At 42.6% G+C, this 23776-nt stretch overlaps 1 protein-coding gene across 2 annotated transcripts in view; it reads right to left on the reverse strand.

The window, feature by feature from the left end:
* Positions 1 to 269: 269 nt before the first annotated feature.
* ADARB1 (adenosine deaminase RNA specific B1) overlaps positions 270 to 23776 on the reverse strand; it is a 63990-nt gene continuing 40483 nt past the window's right edge. For both annotated transcript variants that reach the window (XM_065069358.1, XM_065069359.1), the window contains 7 exons: positions 21305 to 21419; positions 18652 to 18820; positions 17989 to 18137; positions 17209 to 17377; positions 10000 to 10181; positions 3737 to 3915; positions 270 to 3264 (listed from right to left, as the gene is read on the reverse strand). In XM_065069358.1, coding sequence (XP_064925430.1) covers positions 3088 to 3264; positions 3737 to 3915; positions 10000 to 10181; positions 17209 to 17377; positions 17989 to 18137; positions 18652 to 18820; positions 21305 to 21419 — 1140 coding nt within the window. In that variant the 3' untranslated portion in view covers positions 270 to 3087. The remainder of the gene's footprint in view (positions 3265 to 3736; positions 3916 to 9999; positions 10182 to 17208; positions 17378 to 17988; positions 18138 to 18651; positions 18821 to 21304; positions 21420 to 23776) is intronic.

Here is a 23776-nt window from a genome sequence, read left to right on the forward strand (position 1 = left end):
TAAAAGAACCGAAGCCGCTCTCAGAGCAGCCCTGCAAGTCCCATCCACCCAGCCCAGGCTTTTCTCCCAACACAAAAGTCAGCCACAAAATTCGGCAGCTGCTGGAAGCTGAGCTGCCTTATCTTATGCAGTCACTCCACATTATATACATCGCTATCCATTGGTGCTCAGTGACAGTGATTTGTGAGGAACACGGGAGCACCGGCAACCACAGCTCTGCCTCCCAACTTCTTTCCACGTAACAGCTGCACAAAAAAGGGACAAGCAAGTGAAGGAAGCCAAGCAGTGTTTTATTGACTCCCAGAAGACAGATATGGATTGCATACAACCCTGGAAAACTTCTTACTTTTTAAAATTCTGGAATTATAAACAAGAGCACTCATTCCTCATAAATAACCTGACACCATTCCTTCGTCAAAAGGTTTTGGCATGGAACATATTTCCTTTACACTTTAATTTTAATTGTTCATTTGAACAGCTTAAAAAACTATGTCTATAATAATACTTAAATATATTGCTCATATTTGTGACCTTATAAAAAAAATAGTTTGAGCTAATACTTTCCAAGTAATCCAAAAAAATCCAGAGAGACACCAACTTTTGAATGAGCACTTCAGAAAGATGGGTAAAAATTATTCGCTGGAAATTATCAATGGACTTCATTTATCAACAGACTGAGCCCCTTAGAAACGTGTCTTCATTTCACCTAATGGCAGAAATGATCTCAAGAAAAGGTATATAGTGTGAGCAGCTTTCCCTCGATCCTGCAACACATATGCATGTATTCAGCTACAGCCACAGAGAATTTTTGCAACATGAACAAGCCAAGATTGATCTCAAAGGTCCAAGCACCTGCAAAATCTGACCACATGTAATTAAATTCCTTGTAGCTTCACAACAGGGCAGCCTAAGCCTCAGTTAGAGGACGACCACAGAAGCCTTGTCGGGCTGGCAGAGGCCACAGGAGCACTCCTGGGTTTAGTGACAAGCAGACAGGAGGGCTCCAGTCACCTGTGAAGCTGAGTTATCAAAGCCCGGCTGGTGCAGCTTGCAAGGTTTGTTCCTCCGGCATCTGGAAGAGGCAGCAACCTCTGGAAGCATCCAGGTCTTTTCCGAGGAGACCACTAGGCCACAGTATTGCTCATCTTCCCACAGCAAAGCTCGCTACTATCCATAATACTGCCAAAAATGCATTGTTTGCACCTCAATGCATTACCTCCAAGACAGCAACCCACAGGCTTCAACTGCTGATTTTCAGGCTTGATCACTTTTGAAGGTGAAAACGGGTTCCTACTTGGGCAATAACGAAGCAGCACATCTCCTCGGTGTTCATGATTGGCCAGAACTGGGTTTACATCCAAGTCTCCAACACCCCAGGTATGGGCTAACCCCCTGGAGATGCTGTGGCTCAGGTACAGTAGCTCCAGTTCCAGCTTCAGCGGCTCTGGCCGTGAAGCTGGCTGGAGGACCCACGCTCCACTCCACTCCACTGCTCCGCAATGCGCCAACACGACTCCAAACCGGACCTCTGACCCAATGTGGGTCTAAAAGCAACACCTGACTTGGCTTCAAAGCATGGACCAGCCACTGATCTGCTGTCCCGTGTGGCACAGGGACGGGGTGGCCGAGCGGAGGGACAGGAAGCGACAGCTGGAGCAGCGTTGTGCTGGGTTGGTGCTGTCAGGCGCACTAGCATGTCACAAAGCATCACCTTCGTCGCTTGCAAAGGGAAAACAGAGGATCTCCAAGATGCTCTTCAGAAAGCACAGGTGTCACCTGGACAGTCATGAGCCGAGGGATGTGTTTGGACACACGCCATGTGAGCAGAGAAGCGAGACCAGACGTTGTACCATCGCTCCTAAACGTCGTGTACTAAAAAGTGTTTTTAAAAATGACTTCTATACAGCAGTTAATCAAACTGATCTCACAATAATTCCCTTCTATCTTACATTTTTACATAAAGCAGAAGTGTCTACACCTTTAGGAAAACCACCTTTCTAAGTCATCAAAGCAACTTACCTAATTAGCTTCATGAAGACCATCACACGTGTAAAGCCAAAAGGCAATGGAATCTCAGAGACACAACGACTTGGGTTAAAGCAGATACAACTCACAGGAAACAAGACTTAATTTGTGTCCTTACGAGAGCTTTTCATTTCTTCGAGAGGAGAGCAATCAATACCCAGCAACTGATTAGTTTTGGCAATTCAGGCTTAGCGCCCTTAAAATGAGCAACTATTTTTCTTTAAGTTGTCATATTACTGTTACAGTGATGACTGTATTCTGATGAGTTCCTGGGATTTACAAATCACCTACTTCTAAACAGATTTCTGCATGTCATACACTAAACTTCTTAACTTACAATAATTATTTTGCTGTTTCCAGTTTACAACGGTAAAAAAAAATGAAGACTTCACAATGTGTGTAAATGGGAGGTAAATGTATTTTTAAAAACAGAATAAAAAGCTGCATGTTAAAAACTGGGTCACAGGCTAATAAATACATACATCAAAGACATGAAATTCTCAGCAGCTGGTTTTAAAGAGCAAGGAAGTGAGGAAATACTAGCTGTCCAGAATCCATTCTGGCTCTGTGGTCTATATGCTAGAAATACCTGCAGTTCAAGTACAAGTTAACAGAGGAGTAGAATCAGCTTTGTCACCTATTTTCTTTAAAAAAACCCATAAGCTACCTCCTAAAAGTGTGGTGTAAAACCTAGAGAAACTTTCCTTTCTTCATGCACTTGATGACATTGAATTAAAAAAATGAATTCTTTTAACCCAGAAAAAATGAGTCATTGTATACTGTAAGGACAGCCTTACTGCAAGTTTTCTACAGTAAAAGTATTTCTAGAAATACACCAGAAATTACTTTCCCATAATGAAATATACATTTATGTGTCAGATCCTCACTGAGTTTCAATACTTAAGCAAAACAGAAACAGTTACTATGAAGCGCTTTTTAACAAAAAAAAACCAAACCCAACTCCAAACAAAAAGATGTTTTGATGGAGATGCCAGAAAGCAGTGCTGGACACCAGGAATTTCCAGAACAACCCCCTTCCCATAGTGATGAGCAGTCTGTGAATTAGACGGTGAGAGAAAACTGATCCTGTTCTATGGGCTTCTCCACCCAGGCTCCCAGTCCTGCCTTCAGGAACGCTTTAAACAAACACTCTTTGGCAGTTTGGTACTCAGCGGCTCCTTGCTTGGTGTCGTGGTACAGGTTGGGCTTGAGGATCTTGGAGCGCAAGCTGGAGGAAAGCTGTGTGGATTAAAGACGAGAAAAGAGGAGACAAAAGAAACTGTTAAGCCAAATGATTTGAGAGGGACTGAGTTATTAAAACAGCTAGTATTAAACCAGACAGATACTTCCTTGTAGCTTTTCCTTCTAAGAGAGGACAGAGCAAAACCTCAGTAGGTTTGACTGCAGTGACACTGGGATTATCCTTCCAAATAAATTAAAATGAGAAGGCAAAGGAGATAGCACCCTTTAATTAGCTATAAACCAAGGACTGTTAGAACCTTGCATGCATTTTTGACCAGACATCATCAAATTAAAGAATAAGCTAAACAAATGCATTGTTCGGTTCCATTACTACATGGAGCAGGAGCTAACATCAGGCTCAGCTTTCAGCAGGCTCAGAAAGTGGCTTCTGAATACAGAAAGCAGCATGCACAGATATTTCATTAAGAATTATGAAGAACTGGAAAATCTAGCACTCTGGAAGATATACCTTTGCATGAATACGCATCCAGCGGCTGTAAAAAGCATGCTTGCAAAGGCGAGATGCACGACCCATTTCATCTTTGCCGGTTGTAGCATTAATAACTTCAAGACCAGTGTCTCCTACTGTCCAGTTCACGCTGAAGTTTGGCGCTTTCCCTGGCTGACGAGCTTCTGCATTGCTAATACCTGAAAGAAAAGTGACGTTTAATGACAACAGTAAATACTAACCCTTGATTTTTGTTTCTACTGGGGAGTAAGCGATACGGCAGAGCTACTGAAATCACATCACTAAGCAGTCTTAGAAGCGGATCTTTTATACCAAGGATGTTCTCCTGCACATTTTTCACCAACTCACAGAGATATCACCATGCACATCTTATTCTCATCCTGGCTATTCTCATCCTCTCCTCTGTCGTTCCTAGCAGGGCAAGTCTGTTGCGGGAGCCACCAAAAACCAACTTCCTCGTGAAGGGGTCCATGGGGAGTGTAACACAAGTGCCTTGCCACATCCATCTCACGAGGATCTGGTCTTGCTTATAGGGCAAACCAACAAACTAAATGTTAATCTGCAAATAATTATGGAGTAGAAAAAAAGCAGCTTTGCTCCTGCACAAGAAACCGCTGCTCTCGGGGCCCACTCAGTAGTGGGACGAGCAGAGTGTAGGAATGAGCAGATACTGTGAGGTTCAGCAGCTGTAACTCTCCAGTTACAACTGCCTTTTCACTCTGCTGTGGTCAAAATTGAGGCGCATGTTGCTGACGCTGTGGGCACCCAAGTTAGACAAGGGGAGCCCCAACCTCAGCACCATCTGCAGAAAGCCAAAAGTAGCAGACATTTGTGTCTTCCAGCACCAACCCAGCTGTGCTTCAGCTGCCTCCCCATTTAACGTGCCCATTGCTACTTCTAGTGCCCAGAAATGGCAAACTGCAGGACTCAAGAGAGGACACAGATCACTTTGCTCAGATGTTAAACTGTGCAACACCTCCGAAATACGGCTTTGGATCCTGCAAACGTTACAGAGGTGGCAAAGCTACCTTTAAGGTGTCTCAGTCGTTTCACCAAGAGAGAACAGAGAGGGGATTTCTTTTTCTTTCTAATAAGACCCTATTTTTAATGAAATTCTTACTGAAAGCCTATTTCAAATCTACTCCAAGGTTATGCTAGGTGCTACATTTTATAAGATACAGTGAATTAGTATAAATTGAACGTAAGCATTGCAGCAGGATGCATTGCTTGCTGATATTTGAAACACAAGCCAATAAAGTTAAGCCAACATCACTTGGCCCAGGTCTGTCAGCAGCTCTGGGCCCAGCACCAAGAGCATGCGAGACCTACAAGGTCTGGATGACACAGTGAAATTTGGTTTGCTTTCTATAATCAATTCCTCTTTTAATCAACAAACAAACATTTTGAAATATCAATCATATTGAACTTCCTGAAGTTGCTGTATTTTTACGCCTGGTTTACGCCAACATGGTCACTCTGACTGATAAGTGAATTGGTGAAAAAAATCACCCTACCATTCCCCATTTTCTTAAAATACAAGCTGAAAAAATTGAGAATGAGGACAAAAGAGTTTCCTGAAGAGCTCTTTTAGGAGATAACTTTAAGGAGAGATGCATCCAGGAGCTGAAATACAGCAGAGGTTCCTACCCCATCCACAGCATGCTGCAGATCTACACCCACCGATGTGTAAATCGGTGAGCAGGGATCTGGGATCCACACACTGACCACCCTGGGAGGGCGGACAGGGGTCCCTGTCCCACCCACAAGAGCCCACAAGCAATATGTGAGGAAGACCCAGCAAGAACAAGGCTTTACAATGAGTCAACAAGTCCTCATCATGACTTCTGCCCGTGGCAATGAGCGTGGGCACCACGTCTCCTGAAAAGCGGAGCTGATCGCACACAACGCCTGCGTGTGTCCTGGGCCACTGAAGTCCAAATGCTGCCGCTCCGTGAGCCACACGACACGAGGCTTGCACCTAAACACCTAATGAATTGTAAGTTTGGCATATGTTTTCTTTAGTTTAATGATATCTATAGTAACACTTTTGCTTTTGTTTCATACACTACTGACCCAGTACAGTGATCAGATACAGTTCACCAAGTGCTGCAAAACGCCATTTGCTCCTTGAGGCCTCTGCCCTGTCAGCTACTCAAACACATCACAAGCATCTGCACAAGTAAATCGGATAAAGATGAGGAAGCTGCACATCCAGTAAGCACCACATTTCCGTGGCAACTACACAATGCATTCCTCAGGTTATTTTGATGGATTAGATAAAAACTTAAAAACCCAAACAAAACCCAAAACATCAGCATTTCAAATAACACTTAAATAACAACGCCCTGTTCAGCTGCTTAATTGTCTGCAGGAACCCTGGAGTGGTAGCAAAGGAGCCACTGAAGGTCGATCACAGGTAGCACGGCCAGGGAACAAAGGTCATCCCAAAAGCAAGGAGTCCGATAACACTTTAGGTGGATCATATCTTCCTCCTCAAAACCTAGACATGAACATGGCACAGTGAGCTGAAACCAGTAACGGAAGAGAAGGCAAGGACAGAAGGGAAAACACGTTATTCTCTTTTGAAAATGGATAACTAAGCTATTTAGAAAACATGGCTCAGAACTTCTTTTTGAATATTATTATAATAGGGTATGACAAGCACAGATCACAGCTCTTTGTGCCAATGCTTGCATAAATAATAAAGCTTGGCAGTTCTTTGAGGACAGAGCTCAAAAAAGCTTCGTTATAAAGGAGATAGAGAGCTGAAAACTGCCAATATGAACGGGAGGATAAGGTACCAAGGAAACAAAAATCACCAAAGGTGACTGGGCAATAAAAAGGCAGACGGAATTCCTCACAGAGAAATATTAGGGAATGCACAGGAGTAAAAGACAAAGCTATTTTGCATAAGGAGTGCTGGACTTGGAGCTGGCTATTAGCATTCAGGAATGAAATTTTAGCTTCTAATATTCAATTCTACCGTAAGATCAGGTCAATGTTCAACAGTAATCAAAGGAAGCAAAGGGAATGTTAGGAATTTTTATTGAAGGACCATGGAACTGAACAGAATAGCATGATGCCACCATGTAAATCAGTACTGCTGCTTTATCTTGAGAATCAGGTGCTGCTCTGGTCTCAGTAGCTCAAAAATGTGATTGTAAAATGGAAGGGACGATCCTTATGTGGAAGGGTCTCCATGCAAGGAACAACAAAGCAGACTAAGACCTTTCAGCTTGCGAAACCCAGGAATTATGCAGGAATATTGCAGAGGTATAGAAAACTGAGCGCCCTGACAGAAGTGCCACGACAACTACCTATAGCCTGTACCATATAGAGCACTGAGGAGCACCTATTTAAACTAGCATAAAAGGAAATGCCATTGCACATATTACACATCCTACAGCCCTCCTTACTAAAGGAGGCTGCGTATGGCAAAAATATGAAACCAGTTCAAAAACAAAGCCAGGTGTTCATGAATAAAAGATCCATTAAGGATCTAAACACAAAGATTTTCAATACCAGACTCAGGATGTCCCTAATGTGCAAGTCACTGCTGCGATTCTCAGGAGGTATCTGCAGAGGTTTCCTAATGCCTTCTGCTTTTCACAGCCTAACTATCTGTGGAAAAAGGTTCTAGGCTGGACGGATCGAGCCTTAAGGTCTTGGGCTTAGGTAAGACAGTTCTTACGCTGGTGACAAGATAAACAGATGTGATGCTGCTCTGGGATTTTTCAGTTGAGAATCAAAATAGGTAATATCTGTAGCACCACAAGTAACAGGTCAAAATCACCAAACAAGGTAATTTCTGACAATACTCTGGTAGAATGCAAGAAACTCTAGAGAAACTACAGGATGAGAAACTATCAGCTTATCAAACATCAAAACAGGGAAAGCTTTGAATTTATATTATAATCGCAGCTAAGAATAAAGGTATTGTCCATAGAAGCAGACACTACTGCAGGGTTCGGTTGAGCAGCCGTTTGCTTTGACTGAGAAATCGATCCCTTCTCAGATTATTCTAGAAATTCCCAAGATTCAAAGCTGTCTTCTCTTCAAGTGAGCTGGGCCATTCTCAGGAGAGCTCATGTGCGCTTGGTGCTGCGGTGCTAAGGGCATCCCAAAAGCCTGGGTCCTGCAACCAAAAGGCTTCCAAGAGTCAACACGGGGAGTTTTCTACCAACATACACATCTCCCATGTTCCCTAGTTAAAAACCAGCTACTCTGATGTGCACGTTCACATTTCACTTGCTGCGAAAAGGAGGTATAAGAAGAAAAACTCCTATGAGGAAAGAAAGACCACGAAGAGATAATTTTTAGCAGTAGATGGCAGTAACTCACTCTGACTTTGACTTAATGCAATTGTCCCTGCAGACATACAACTTGTTTTGTGAGAGGAAAAAAAGCAGTTTTTACGGTACTTTCTCAGCCAAACAGGTGAGACACTGGGTAAAGAGAGTTATTTGTCTTTTACTTCATCCCTCTGGTAGAAATGAATCACCATCACTGTTATGTGTGTGGTAGCAGGAGTAATATAGAACTGGGGACAGGTGTTTTTGTGGTGTTTATTCCACTTATTCCAGGTAAGAATACACTATAAAATGTGTGAATCAAAGAGCAGTGGGGCAGCCACACAAAGGCCCCAGCTGCATCCAACAGCAAGGGTCGCAAGACCGGCTTTCAAGACTGAACCAGTAGAAAATACACAATTCTCCTCCGGCCTCCCATACATTTTTGAAATGTGTATTTTCATGAAAACTCAACAGCTGAGAATATTTCTGAACTCTCTTTCTGCTGCTCAGTGAGTCCCAGCTGAACTGTTGAAATAGATGGTGCTATTTCATTGCAAATAGATGATAGCAATATTGCAGAAAGAGGATTTTTAAGAAGACAAGGTGCTGCTATGTGTTGTGAAAAGGGTAACAAAAACTCCTCTCACCCACCCCAAACCTGCTGCCTTGAAGACTTGGTAAAGATCCCTGAAAATCAGGCAGAAACAGTCCACACATCAGCTACTATGTTCATACAACAATTTAATATTTCGTACTGTGAGTGTTGTAACTGTTACTTGCTTGCTAATATAAGAACAAACACATTAGTTAACATTTTAATATGTCCCAGTTCAGGGAATCCTTATTAATTACCTTTCTTATCTAAAGAAATGCTGGTTGTTCAACAGGCTCTTTTTCCTACTCACTCCCTAAATCTATTTTAAGAATTCATGGCAAACTTCAAACATGCTTTAAAATACTGAGCTTTTTTGTTCCCCCTGGAAAATAAGCAGACACATGTCAAAAGCCAAGCTCTACGGAACAAAGCAATGCACACACTGAGAGGGAGGATAAGAGACTTCAGGTTTAGAGCTTTCACAGCACTACTGTAAGTAGCAGTTTTAGAATTTAAGACACTTGAGAACTTTCCTTTGAAAATCACAGCTCAATTAGAAGTTACAACCTGTTAATTCAAATATTGCCATTCCTCTTAGCCCCACTGAAGCTCAGGATCAGCACAAAGCCAAAGAATGGTATTTAATGGAGCTGCAAAAGACAACTGCTAACTACACCAGCTGGGGCTTGCCATATTGCTGTCTGTCGGATGTATTTAATACTCTATGAAAAATACTCTCAAAGAATGTGCCACCAGGCTCTGAACACAGCCTCTGCGCATTAACCTACAAAGTGGAAATTAAAATAGTATGATTATTGGGTCATGCGAACAAGCTGGGTGCCATGCTAATTAAAGCCAATGCGACATCCAGCATAGATTGATGACAAAATGAAAATACAACCAAGGGCAGCTTGAGATGTTCTCTCCGTCCACTTTTAGTTGGTTATAGACCTAGAAATTGTGAACCAAATGTGTCTGTCTTGGCATATTGATTAATGATGGGCCGTTCAACAAATATCTGCAATGGCAAGAGAAGCGACAGTGAGAGATGACACACTATTTCATGGGTGGAAAGAGGTTTCACTAAGCCGGGGCCTTCAACTTGCCTCAAATATCGCTAGGGCACACTCCAGACAGCAATTATGTGCAACCGCACCCAACGGCTCATGCCCCAGTTCTTTCCACCTTTTAACTCACAAAGAGTCCTTGCTGTGGTATTTCTGACTGAGTATCCACATTAGATCATAACTTCTCTGTTGTAACCAGCAAGCAGTTTACTCACAGTACATAATTTGCAAGGTTTTGAGAACTGCAAAATCACATTGCTACTGGAACAGACTTAGTTACCGGCACGGCCTTCTCCATTAGATACTTGCCACTAAGTAAAGGTCTGTTGAGTGTATAAAGAGGTGGTAGATCTTCTATCTCTGCTATCCTCTGGTATACGGCTCTGGATAGATGATCCCCATGATATAAACTCCCCAAGATGATGCTAGAGAAGTAAATTGGCTCCACAAAGAGGCTAAGTAAGGCTCCTTGAATACCCAATACGTTCCACCTAAGAGGGAGGGAAAAACAAAACAAAAACAACAAAAAAAACACTTTCTTTTTAATGGAACAAGTAACATCTGCCAGACATAACAGCAGTCAATCACAATGGACCAGACTTTCAACCCTTCCTCTTGACCAGCACATGACTGTGGTAGAATAGCTGTGACACCTGCCAACATCTCCTAGATCAGCTTATGGGATGCTAAGCAAAACCCTGAGTAAGATGACCTAGAGCAACAGGTGTACTGTGAGCACCCACTTCAGGAGCAGAGCCCGTGACTTCACTTCCCCACTAACAGGTCTGATGATGTGTTTCCCCGCACCCTAATGCCAGAGATGGACAGGATCGTTCAACCAGAGAAAGCCAAACTGTGAGATCCTCAGTCAGAAATAGTAGCCGATGCCTCCAAAAGACACCAGGTAGTGAGCAAACAGTCCTTCTCAGAACGCAAGAAGGATCGTGTCTGCAAGACATCAGCACCTCATCACCATAAGGGAAAGCTTGTCCTGGACACCCTCGCCAAACTGTCTACACGCTGCTGCCAGAAAGGACACCTGTAGTTGCCTGCAATATCCGCAGGCAGGGACAAAACTGAATCTGAAAACTGAAAGTATGCGAAGAGCATATACACTCTTTGCCCACTTTAGCTGCTCCATAGAATCCAACCATAAATCCCTGTCTGTAGCACTGTGACCTACGCTGGATGAGGTCTGGTGGCAGGGATATAGCATGCATAGGAGCAAAATACTGACTTTTTTTGTAGCTGTGTTCATCTGATCAGGTTTTGGTTGTCAATCTGTACGTACATCATATAAAACGCTTTTTAAAACCTCCAAGTCTCCTGCAGAGTATTTTCACTGTCCTTGTCTCTGAGGTGCTTCCAAACAGCTTGGCACTATTAAAATAGCAAACTCGACTACAACTGCAACACCCAGACACAAGTAGCAGGAGAGTTTCTTTTAATGCTTGAACAAAAGAGAGGAGCACAATGGAAGCTCTCATGCTCATACAGAATGTCTGTCCTTATTGAAAGGCCTGGGTTGCAAGGTTTGTCAAGGAACGCAGGAACTCTGATGTTGCTAACAGTGCTTCTTGCAGTTTGTGCTGGGACGGCATGGCTATACATCATCATCAGTTCAGGCTACAAACTATACAGCACAACTGCTTCACTGCTGCAAAGACTGAACTACATAAGCTAGTTACAAGAAGTGCAAAGCGTTAAAAAAAATGGTAAAACCAAAAACTGTAATCCAAAGAAACAATTTCTTTGCATGTTTTTACTGAGGATGAAAATGGAGGCAATGAGCATTCACTTACTCACCCGTCATTAAAAAAGCTGGCCCTAATGAATGAGTAAACATAGCACTAATAAAAAATAAGGCATATTTTACATTGAATAAAAGCATATTTTGTATAACACTGAAAATGCAATCAGCAACCAAACCTCAGAGTAAAGGTATGAAGTGAAAATTGTTGCTTCCCAGGGCCTAGGTGACCTTACCAAGGCTAGAATTTTGTGAGCACAGAGGTATTTCAAGTGCTGAATGAATCACAATAGCATTTTCTCGTTATTTCAGTATTACCTACATCAAGCATAAGGAAGCATATGCATAAACACAGGTAATATTATGGAAGAAACATCTGGAAAGAATGCAAGACTGGGCGTTGCAAACTGGGGTCTTACAATTGTATCTGAAGCTTGCAGACACACACTGAGCTTTTGTCAGCGAGGCACATCACATTCTACTTTTCACGAACAGCGCTTGAGTGATGGGTAATCATTTTTTAGAAAGGCCAAAGCATTCCTCTGGCAAGCCCTGGGTCCTTAAATAAAACCTGTGCCAGATCCTTTCCTTGGCCTTCAGTATCTCCAGAGCTTGTGTTTTGCTGCATCCTCCCACACTTGGTGACCTTCTCCAGCACAGAAAATGAAAGCTCAAGTTTGTCTTGCTCAACTTCCTTTGATTAAAAGGAGGAGTGAGGACACCTGAACAAGCTCCTGCAAGGTGAACTGTATGAACCGGTAGTACAAGAGCCACTCACAAGTGCTGGATTGGGAGCAGCTGGTTTGCTGCAAGGACAAGGTTTGCAGAAACCATTCATATAACCAAAGCCTCAAGCTCTTAACATTGATTAGGCAGGGTTGGACAGCGGTTCGGTATATAAAACTAGCTTGAAATTACAGTTGTTATAATAAAAGAACATATCTACAGAAACATATATCAGAAACGGGCAGTAATGCAGAGATAAACATGAAACCCAAATGAAATTCTGCAGATTGTAACAGAGTCAAAAGGAAGGATTGCTCAGACTTTCTTGTCCCTTTTTGATACTGTACTTTCCTGTCAAACGGGAATTTCTCACTTCCACTCACACATCCACTAAAAACAGCCTTTATAGATATAAACTGAGAAGAAGCTACACCAATACCACGCATCAGTTTTTGAAAGGCCATGGGCATCGCCTCCTGAAATGCTAAAACTGCCTCGTCCTCCCAGTTTACAAGCACGAGTTGTAGAAAGCACGCCAACAGACGTTGTCAATCTAGTACTAAAGTTAACTGAAACCACAACTTGTTTCGAAGTTAATGGATCAAATTCTGTGTTTCACTACAAACTGTGAGGTGCAGGGCAGAAACAGCCAAATGTATTACAGAAAACTTTATTAAGTGTTGCCTTTGCAGTGAAATAAGCAAAGGATATTTCTCTTCACATTAAAAGTACCAGAAAAAGGTTAAGTAACTGAAGTGACTTAAATCTAGCTTACAAACTCAAACCTTCCAAGGTTCAGATGTAGTTTCTAACACAGAATGAACCTTCCCCCACTGCAGTACAGCAGACACAGACCTTGGCTGCTTCACGGTATTAAATGGAGCATTTGATGGCTTGAGAAAATGATAACAGAAGACAACTCTCCCATCGCTAATTCAACAGCTTAAATCTCTCCTGCACCACCCATGGGCAAAAACGCAGCGCTCCCATGTGAAACGACCTGATCTCAGGTCCAGCCTCACTGGGCAGATCCCAGAGCACATGGCACCTTTTCTCACCGTTAAAGCAGGAAAATGGCTCCACATTTGCAACAGAGAAAAGCACTAAAGCACAGGCGTAAGCAGAACACAGGAATGCTGCATCGAACCTACAGCGATACTGAAACACCTAAGTAAGATGCGAAGATGAGAGATCTTCCGAAGGGGAAGAACACCTCAGCGGGCAGGCAGACACCTTCCAACGTTAAACTTCTCACTGGAAAATCTGAGACACTCAGCTGAGCATAAAACCAATGCCTCTTGTGACAGCATTTTACATATTCTGAATGTGGTGGTTTTAAGTCACTGCAAGAATTTTCTTTCTTAACTTCTATAAAACTTCAAAATAAAACTGACTTTCAAAATACAAGCTTTTATATTGATATAGAGCATGAGTCACAAGATTTAAGTCCAGACTGCCAGCATTTACATACAGGTGCCTTGATTTGAGCTGGGGGCCTAGGTCTCATTAGAGTTAATGGTGATTTACTCAGCAGCCAAGTAGGACCAAGGTTGTTGGGCAGGACAGCTCTCCATCAATGGGTCAGCTGTTTAATGCCAGGGAAGCTCAAGCACATGGTGCTGATGGGGATACCTGCGGACAAAGAGCAACCAGGTGTTCAGCAGCTTGTGATACTTCTTCAGCTTCAACTCTGCAGCTCTGCAAGTGATGCACGGTGCAAGGAAAGGTAACCTGACGTGCTGCCGGAAAGCTCAAACAAAGGTGTGTTTACCCATCCTGAACCAGCCTTTTGCTTTGGAGCTGCCTTTTGTGAGACAGAAGATCAGAGCAGTTTGGTTCACTGTCTACCAGGAACTCACTGAGGTGATATTTAATCCTACCATGTTTGAGGAGGCAACAGAATTTCTAGAGCTCTTCTAGAAATCATTAGGAAAGCACTTAAGCACAAGAAGGGAAACAAAAGCCGCAAATCAAAGCCACAGCTCTCCTTTTTCCTCAGGCAGGCCAGACGGCAGGCCAGACAACACACTGCAATGGCCCTTAATAGCACCCGGATTAGGAAGTTCAGTGTTCCCATCACTACAGGTATGAGCTACTGCTGCTTTTCTGGGACAAGGAAAAAGCAATTATAACTATATCTGGCTGGCTGGCTGCCGAGCAGCTCCAGAAGAGGATGACAGTCAAAGGATGTATGAACCTGCTGCTGCTATAAAGCAAGAAGTTGCAGCCCACCATCTCCCCAGTGCCAAGACTGACTGAACAGAACACTGCCTATCAGCACCTTGATCCTCAGCCTGCTGATTTTATTGTTTGTACAGCTCTCCATAAAGTCAGATCAGTGACATGATTCAATTTTTTTTTAAACAAACCCCTGGCTTTGAAGGGGCAGCTTCTCCAGTTCTGTCACAGCACAGCTCCACAAACAACTGGGGACCACTGTGGAGATGCAGCGCGCAGGAGGGATGCAGCCCCTGGCTGGATTCCTGCAACACCTTCTGTCTTCATGACATGCAGCTGATTTCACAGCACTTGATATACAAAAAGGTTAAGTAAAAATTAACTCCTCGGCACGCTTTTACAGAGTGTGCTGGTGCACCTCTTGCCAAAGAAACACTATCAGAAATTATATATTCCATTCTTTAGAGTAGAAGAACATCGGTGACTTTTCCTTGAACAACTAGACCTAGTGTGAAAGCACTTCTCAATTCCTACAGCCTTTCTCCCAATGAAATGGGATGAAAACAAATCTTGCACTTCTCAGCAAGACATCAGCTACAACTGGAATGTTTCACGACAAGTTAAGTAATTATTTGAAGCCAAAAAATCTTAATGTGGGTGGAAAAACACACCAAGAGGCGAATGAAAAAAATACACATAAAGTACCGTGGAACAAGGTTTGGATGCATTTAAAACTAATGCATGCATATTAACGTCCCAAAACAGTCACTTTTGGTCACAGAAACCACACTAGCCTCATACTGCAGGGCCACGAGGCACTAACACACCAGCATAATCCTGTTCTAATGCTTCTAATCCAAATGGGATTACACCCACGGTCTTCCCATGTTCCTTGTATTTTTAATTGGATGTTCCTACAAGGCTCAGGAGGTGCCAGACAGCACACAACAAAGCGCTCAGAGGCTGGAAATAACAGCTTGGATTATACAGATAATCCACACAGATGAGGCTGTTGTGATACAATGAGTTCTCCTGCCGGTGCAGTCTTGCATCCCGAATTTATCCGTGCCTTTTCCAGGCTGGGATTGTGTCCCTTGGGAAAGCTCAGGGGAAATTCAGAGGGCTCAGGTATACCAGAGGACCGACTGCTGGATGCTACATTCTTTTAAATGTCAGTGGACAAAACATGGTCATAAGTGTCAGGGAAATGTTTAAAAAAAATAGAAGAGAAAAAAAAAATACTAAATTTGGGCCTCCTTACCCATCATTCAGTCTTTGTTCTGTGTCAAGGGGTTCTATTTGCTTCCTTCACGGGCACAAACAAAATTATTGCCATTAGCCCCAAGGAGAGGTGACAGCTAGCTACACAAGTGAGAGATGGACTCTGCTCTGCATCACACAAAATCAACAAAACGGTCAAATGTGTTCTACCTCAACAACTGTCTCCATTCTTTTTAATCTGAGCTAACAGCAATGACGACGTGATAAAAGAAGTCAAGTGAGTGTGGCATGATTACCATGTCTGGTGGTCGGGAGAAGTCCCTGGCATGAAGCTGCGGAATTTATCGAAGTTGGGTGACTTTTATTGAAAATATTAAAAAAAAAAACAACACAAAAAAACCCACCCCCAAAACAAAATGTCACTTTTATAGAGTTACCTTTCAACAACCCAGTGTCCTAGCTTCTGAAATGCCCTATCGCTTTATGTTAGGGGGATTTCAACTCAAGTAAAGCGTCTTCCTTCAGTAAAGATGCTGATCGCTTGAGACAAGACTGGAGGAACAAAGCGATTGCATAACCTTCCTCCTGTATTTTTGATGCAGCATACAAGAATAGTTCCAACTTAATACATTTTGAATCAGACTAACTGTGACTTCATAAAACACCAGAGCTATTTTAATTAATACATAATTAGAATATCATCAGCTGAAAAACTTGGCATTTCTCCTCTGTTTTGCAAGAACACAGAGGCTGCCAATACAGAGAATAATTAAAAAACCATGTTGCAGCTCTCCAGTGCTGCTGATACTTGTTAAGGGGTACTGCTGCTAAATGGTTTTGGGGGATTATCATTTGTCCATTTAGGATTTTGAGCAGAAAAAATGTTTCAATCTTTGTCAAAGAGAACAGCAAAGAAGAAATTGGATAAAATATAAATAAAAGCACTAGCATCGGAAACAAAACATTTAATTACAGTAAAATATTTAAACTTAAGTTAAAATAATTTTAAAGTCAAATATTAGAAGTGCCCATCAATTAAGATTTTTTTAACTGGAACACTTTTTAAATATATAAAACAAACTAAATCTACTCAAGGACATGAATGTATCTTGTTAACATGCTTGTCTGGGTTGGAAAGGACCTTTAAAGATCATCTAGTCCAACCTCCCTGCCATGGGCAGGGACACCTTCCATCAGGACAACATTGCTCAAAGCCCCGTCCACCCTGACTTTGAACACTTCTAATGATGGGGCAAGGATGTATATTATCAACGGAAGTTATCCAAATATAACTAATGCAATATATTTATTGTACTGTTTTGCTAATGTTATACTACTTTAGGAGGGGCAAGGGGGGAAGCATTCCTCTGCTATTTCCCAGTGATACAAATACAAAAGAAAGCTGGAAGCGGCTGGAATGATAGGCAATGATTCCTCCTTGCCTCTAAAGCTGGCAGAAAGTCTGACTCAAACCACAGGTGAAGAATCAGAGCTTTATCTCCGGAGTTACAGCCACCTCCATGCTACATCCAAGTCCTGAAATAATCCAACCAATAACCTGCGCATTCGCTGCAGGTATCATGCAACCTCTCCTTTCTTGTTCAGTGATGAAAAGCAACAGCAGAGAGAGTTCGATATCTCACCTCGCTATCTTGTCACTGCAGGACATAGTCAGCAGCCTCTCTCCTTGCAACACGCCGTCCCACGTCTGGATGGTGGTGGTGGAGCGCACAGGGATGGTCCCTTCCCCGGATTCTATTTTTGTCCGTAGCTGTCCTCTCGCTTTGCGGTTTGGATGCCTGTCCCCTTGATCTAAATGACAAAAATCACCTACAATCAGCTGAGAAACACTGTCAAAGTGTTCTACAGATAGCAGTAAAAGAATCAATTCAACTCAAGAAGAAGCAATTAAAGGTATTTGCCTGAGTAACTGCTGGCTTGCATAACAATTTCTATTGCTCCTTGCAAATTAGCTACAGCATGAGACGTCTCTCACAAACACCATCTTCTAAAACACACTTGCAATTAAACCAAGCTTTCCGGGAAGGAGCAGCACGCAGCAGGTAGCTCTTCAACTCTGTTCTGCGTGTTACAGCGTTAGAATGAAGTTAATGGACAGACCGAGAAAGGGGCAAGCAGACAACTACCATTAAAAGATGGAAACGGTGAAAGGGTTGGTTAGTTCTGTACAAAGAACTGACTCACTGGCTGATCTCGGCCTCTTCAAGACCACTCGCTGGATCAGTCTATACTTAACTTCTACCATACAGGAAGAACAGCTCAGATTTTTTTTTTTGGAGAGATCTTTGTCTAACACACATCTACACTAAAAGGAAAGAAGACACCTGAATTTTAACTGTGCCACTTGTAGGTGCTCAAAGAATACTTCAAAGTCCCATGCTCGAGTAGGGCCGCTGTCATACCCTCTTGTGCCGCTTCGTGTGGTGAGAAAATCCGAGCGTCGCCGCAAGGAGATGTGCTGATATAGAGATGAAACTGCACATTCTCCTTCAGCTTAAACCCGCCTCGCTCCGATTTGATGAAAATGGATTTTTGTTGATCTTCTTTATTGCTGAAATAGAGAATATAGCTAGAGTCAAAACTGACACTACGCATACATAACCATAAGCTGGGGAGTCTTAATTGGCATTAAAAACAAACACAGGATGGCTGGAAATTTTGTAGCATAAATCTAACAGTTATTATAAGTAACAAAATTAAAATACCATCGAGACAAGAAATAGAGTGCTCTTGATATACCCAGACGTCAAGAGCTTTCAGGCACTTACCACCAAATGAAACATCCAACACCCTTTAGTTCACTTGAGATTATTTTGATGTACATGTTTACAGTTTAAAAAAATATTCTTAATTATTTTTTCTGTCCTTCCCTCTCGTGATTGACACCTAACTGAATACATATTTTGTTAAAGTCAAACTTGAGGGCAAAGGGTCTGAGTTCTCAATTAAACATCCTAATGCAACGGGACAAGTGTTTCACATGGAAATAATTGAGACAGATGTTTTACACAGACACCTTTTCAGCTCCATGTGATCAGCTCATCTTCCACTTCCCTCCAGCTTACCTTAGATAAAGCTCAAGTTGGGTATACAGAAATTTAAGCAGGCACCGACGAGATATAATTTCTGCATGGCAATCATTTAATGCAAGACCACGATCACTCATGTATTCGCCATTGATGCATTTTGTTCCTGTAGAAACACTTATTACCAGGGCATCTTTCACGTCCGTACCTGCAAAACAAAATTTCAGGAGGAAGCTGCAATTAAATTCACAAATAATCTAGCAAGTGATCTTCCTGCGGAACCCAAACAAGGCTCCTTTCTTTTCGTTCACTTCTCTTCTTCTGATACATTCTTTAAAGCAAAAGCTTCACTCAGCCATACCCTCCCTGTACCAACACCATCTATGGTTTTTGTGAGTTCTTCATATTGGAGTTTGAATGAGTTAGAAACTGAAAACCTGCAGGGAAAAACTGCTGCTTCAGGAGGAGTTATTGAAGCCAGAGCTGCAAAGACAGTGGTTTTTTTCCTGAGCCCCAGGCAGCCAGCACGTACCTTCTGGCCAACCATGCAGATTTGCACAGCCACTTCAGAAATCTGAAAGGCACCAATTTATTAAAACAGCAACACATTATGGAAGGGTATTAAGCCAACAATAGGAACAGTAAGACTAGGGAACGAATAAGTTTTAATGCTTAAAGCTTGTCAGGAATGTAACACTTATAGAAGTGTAGCTCTTGGTATTAAGTAATTCTGTACAATAGAATTAAAATAATATTTTGGGTAGTTTTTATACAGAGAACTTTTATCCCACCAAAAAATAAAGGTCAGCTGCATGAAGAATTCAGAAAGGCAGTTCAAAATGTAACATCCCTCTAGCAAAGCACTCAGCAAAAAAACGTCCCAACAAGCCACACGAGTCCCTTCTGAGGCTCTCAAGGCCTCATCAGCAGAGGCAGAAAGCAGCCAAGCCTGTCAAACACCTTCTTCTGTCTTCCTCCTGCAGAATAGTGACCGTGGTGTGGAAAAGCAGAATAACCACGTTCAAGGCAGCCCAAGCACCCAGAACTGAGCATCCTCCTGTAACCACCTGGACTGCACGATGGTAATGCCAATATAAGGGGTATAGCTAGCAATTGGCAAGGGAATTGGTAACTGAGGCATTAAAAAGGTAATTGAGATTCGGGCTGTTTGAGCTCCAAGTCCTGATGAAATATGTGGCCTTAAAAAAAAATAAAAATAAAACAAACATGTGCCCAGCTGCCCTCTCCTGCCCATGGGACAGCTGGGCCACAGTGACCAAGGGGTATCCCAGCCCATAAGCACTTTGTTCAGCAATGAGAGCTCCAGGAAAATAAGAGGACATTCAAGGCTACAGCTGCTATCTACCCATGAGTCTTCTCACCTTCCTTCCATTTCTCCCCACGTCCCCAGAGAGGGCTGCAAGCGAGAGGTTGGGTTGGTGTTTGTTGGCCTGGTCAGCCCATCACAAATGTCTTGTGACAGAGTTCGGGGTACACTGTCCCCTTGTCACATTCTGGTTCCTAAAGCATGTGGTTATCTACCCTAATCAGCACCTTCAGACCCTGGCAATGAAGTGTCTGCCCCTACAAACATCTCAAACATCACGAGGATGGAGCCAGGCTTTTCTCGGTGACAACCAATGGTAGGACAGGGGACAATGGGTACAAACTGGAACACAGGTGGTTCCACTTAAATTTGAGAAGAAACTTCTTCTCAGTGAGGGTGCCAGAGCCTGGCCCAGGCTGCCCAGGGGGTTGTGGAGTCTCCTTCTCTGCAGACATTCCAACCCGCCTGGACACCTTCCTGTGTAACCTCATCTGGGTGTTCCTGCTCCATGGAGGGATTGCACTGGATGAGCTCTTGATGTCCCTTCCAACCCCTGACATTCTGTGATTCTGTGTGATCTCCACAGAAGGAAAGAGTTGGCATTGTCCAACTCCCCAAGGGAAATTACTATGCAGCCTGAAGGACCAAGAAAAATGCCCAAGGTCCACTTTCCACGCAGACCACTCAGGAGAAACATGGCTCTACATGTATCACTGACTCGTACAACTAATCAGGACATCGCATGACAGGCCCAAAATTAATGTCCCATCAAGGGCTGAGGTGGATTGAAGACCAAGATAAACCTTAGGCCTGAGGAAAACTCAACAGCAGCATGGATGCAGATCAGCTTCGGGCAGAACTTAGCTGTTTCGGGTGATCTGGCAGAGTCAGATCAGCATTCAAGAACCACGACGTTACTGTCGTTTGCACATGCACGCCAGCATCAGCTGCCAAAACACAAGCTACTTTCTTCAGATACTTTAACTAAATAACAGAGAAACAAAGTGCTAAGAATAAAATATAGCAAGAATAACTTAAAGTGCAAAACCTTAACTTGGAAAGCAAGCATAATTTCTTATACGATATGTCAAAACCCAAGAATACCATCTGAGTGACCAATGCAGTGAAATTAATTTTAGATTTACCTTCAAAATGTTGCAGGATTCATTTTAAAAGGTATGTGTATTTTGTAGAGCATGAATGATCTCAGATGCCTCAATCAGGCACAAGACAGGAACTCGGTGGAAAAACAGGTATTTGCAGGTCTGATTTTCCTGTAATTATCTTGAGCCAAGATTTAACTGCTATAGTTAGCGCACCTTGAAGATTAAATAGTAAAAACATATTTCAGTACTGGTTCTTTACCTGTTGTCATGACAATTCCAGCGAGGACTTTTCTGCGTGCATGTGGAGATGTGAAATTTTCTGTCAAATCACTGAATTTATCTACAACCAAGCGTGCAACAGCATCAGCTAAAACCTGCAGGATCACACAGAAATGTGCATTAGAAAATTAAAGAAATCACTTAAAAATTACAGAAGCATTACGTTATAAAGATTTGCACTTTTAAATGATTCGACACAATAAATTAAACAAGTGGACATCGGGCATCAGCTGCATGTCAAGGAGGTGGCTGGGTCCAATTTTCAGGCAGCTCTTGAGAAGTGGAAGCAAAGCTCTGTGTGCTCCACGTCTATTAAAACAGGGTCAGACAGCCCTAAGCCAAGCATCAAAGCACCTAATGCTCATGATGGTTATGAACATTTGAGGCTCAGGAGAACAACTGGATAGACAGATATGTCTATGCTTTCATGCTCAAACCTCAAAACACATCATTTCAGTATCCTCAACATCGGACCTGACAAGAAGATTGAAGTGCAGAAACCAGGCTCCTCAAACCAACATGTAAACCTTTTATAACAACTGAATTAATTATCTAGCTATTACATAAATAAGAACAAAATCTGTTTTCAACACCAGTTAAACACTTTCTATTTCTTATTTTTACAGGACATATGCAAATTTAGGAATAGAAAAATGTCATTGATGTATAACCCAAAATAAACTATCTCAAAACTTGGAAGGGTTTTTCTCTTTCACCGTCAGGAAAAGTTGAACAGTAACAGTCAGAGCCTCACTGTGTCCCACCAGCAGGGTCAGACCATAATGGGGGCTAAATTCCCGTTTTAAGGAAAACTTAAAATACCAGCCCTGCTCTTGTTGAATGACGGTTTAGTTCGGCACTGCAGCTAATCTCACCTGCTGTTTTTAAGGCGGCTGGAACCAAAACAGCTAGAGGAGATGAGTCAAGATTAAATTATTGAATTTTCACCTGAAAATAAACTGAAAACAAAGGGACACGCAGCCAGAGAGGAAGAGCAGACAGGCCCAGGAAGGAGCTCAGGTCCCCATCTCAGAACACCAGATATAAAGATCGTGATCCAGTTGTCCATGATACCCGAGATATTGTAGGGTAACCACTTGGCCCACAGCCTGACACACCAGAAGGACACAGGTCCTGTGTCACACCCACCAGCTCCATGCAGATGTCTTAGACACCCAGGAGCACCCAATGTAAGTAACTACATTGAGCCCAAAATGATGCTTGTGGCTGAGAGTCCTGCCCTGATTCACCATTTTCTTAACAATGCTCATGAGAACCGACAGCTTAGAAATAACGTGGAGGAGCTCTCAATGTTAACTTCCTTCTGGAAAAGCTGCAGCAGCTGAGGAAGCAAAAATTAAAGCTCATGTGTCATGATTTCAGAGCTCAACACCCTTTGCCAGGACCCGACTGCAGACAGTGACCAGCTGTCAGTGCTGACTCGGGTCACATCTGCACCAGCCTTTGGTCAATGTTTTGCAGTTGCACAACCTGTAGAGTCAGAAGACTCTCAACATTGCAAATACAAGTTTTCTTGATGCATTTAAATGAACTGCAATTCAGAAACTCTTATTAACAGATTGAGAATTTTTTCAGGAAAGCAGTTTTGCTCAGATGCTACAAATATAGCTGGTCAGGCACTTATTTTCAAATAAGGTCATTTTACTGCTGGAGTAAAAATTGCTCTGACAGCACTGTGACCACACAGCACAAAATCTGTGTTTAATTGTGTTAGTACTTACCTAATGCAAATAGCTGAACTTTAAGGTAAATACACTAAAGAAAAAATAACAAGCAACAGTTTTATTCTCACCCTGGTTTTAGAAATGGAAAATTAATACACAAAAGGCTTAAATGATTAACCTCCCTGCAGCTACACAGGCAGATCACTGCAGAACAAGAAACAGAGTCCCCATTCCAGTGTTTTATCTATAGCCCCACTGCATAATTATGGACACTGCTTCCCAGCTGCAAGTTTTACACCCTCATTTCTGTAATATATATATATATATTGTTTGCTCTATCTTACATCACGACATGCTGGGCAGGAGAACACGGCTGGCAGCTGACAATGTAAAAACATGTAGAACGACATTATGATGGCATATACTATTGCAGAACTACTGAAACAAACTTTTCCAATTAGGGTTGGACCTGAGAACAAAGAGGCTTTGAAGGCTGCCAGACAGGCTTGCCACCCAGGTAATAAACAGGATGGGTCACCCCTTCTCCAAAAAAAAGTGAGCGTGATGGCTGGTAACTGGGGGAGTCTTCTCCAACACCGAGCTACACAAAAACACAAAGTTCAACGCATACCAAAAATGGCGATTTCAAAATGCCAAATCAAAACCAACCATTTGCCAAGGGTGAACATAGAGGAATGCTTCTTCCAGGACCACTGTAACTCATTACACAGATCATCACCCCACATGGCCAAACCAAGGCTGAGGAA

Source organism: Columba livia, chromosome 7, assembly GCF_036013475.1.
Source record: "Columba livia isolate bColLiv1 breed racing homer chromosome 7, bColLiv1.pat.W.v2, whole genome shotgun sequence".
Lineage (NCBI taxonomy): Eukaryota > Metazoa > Chordata > Aves > Columbiformes > Columbidae > Columba > Columba livia.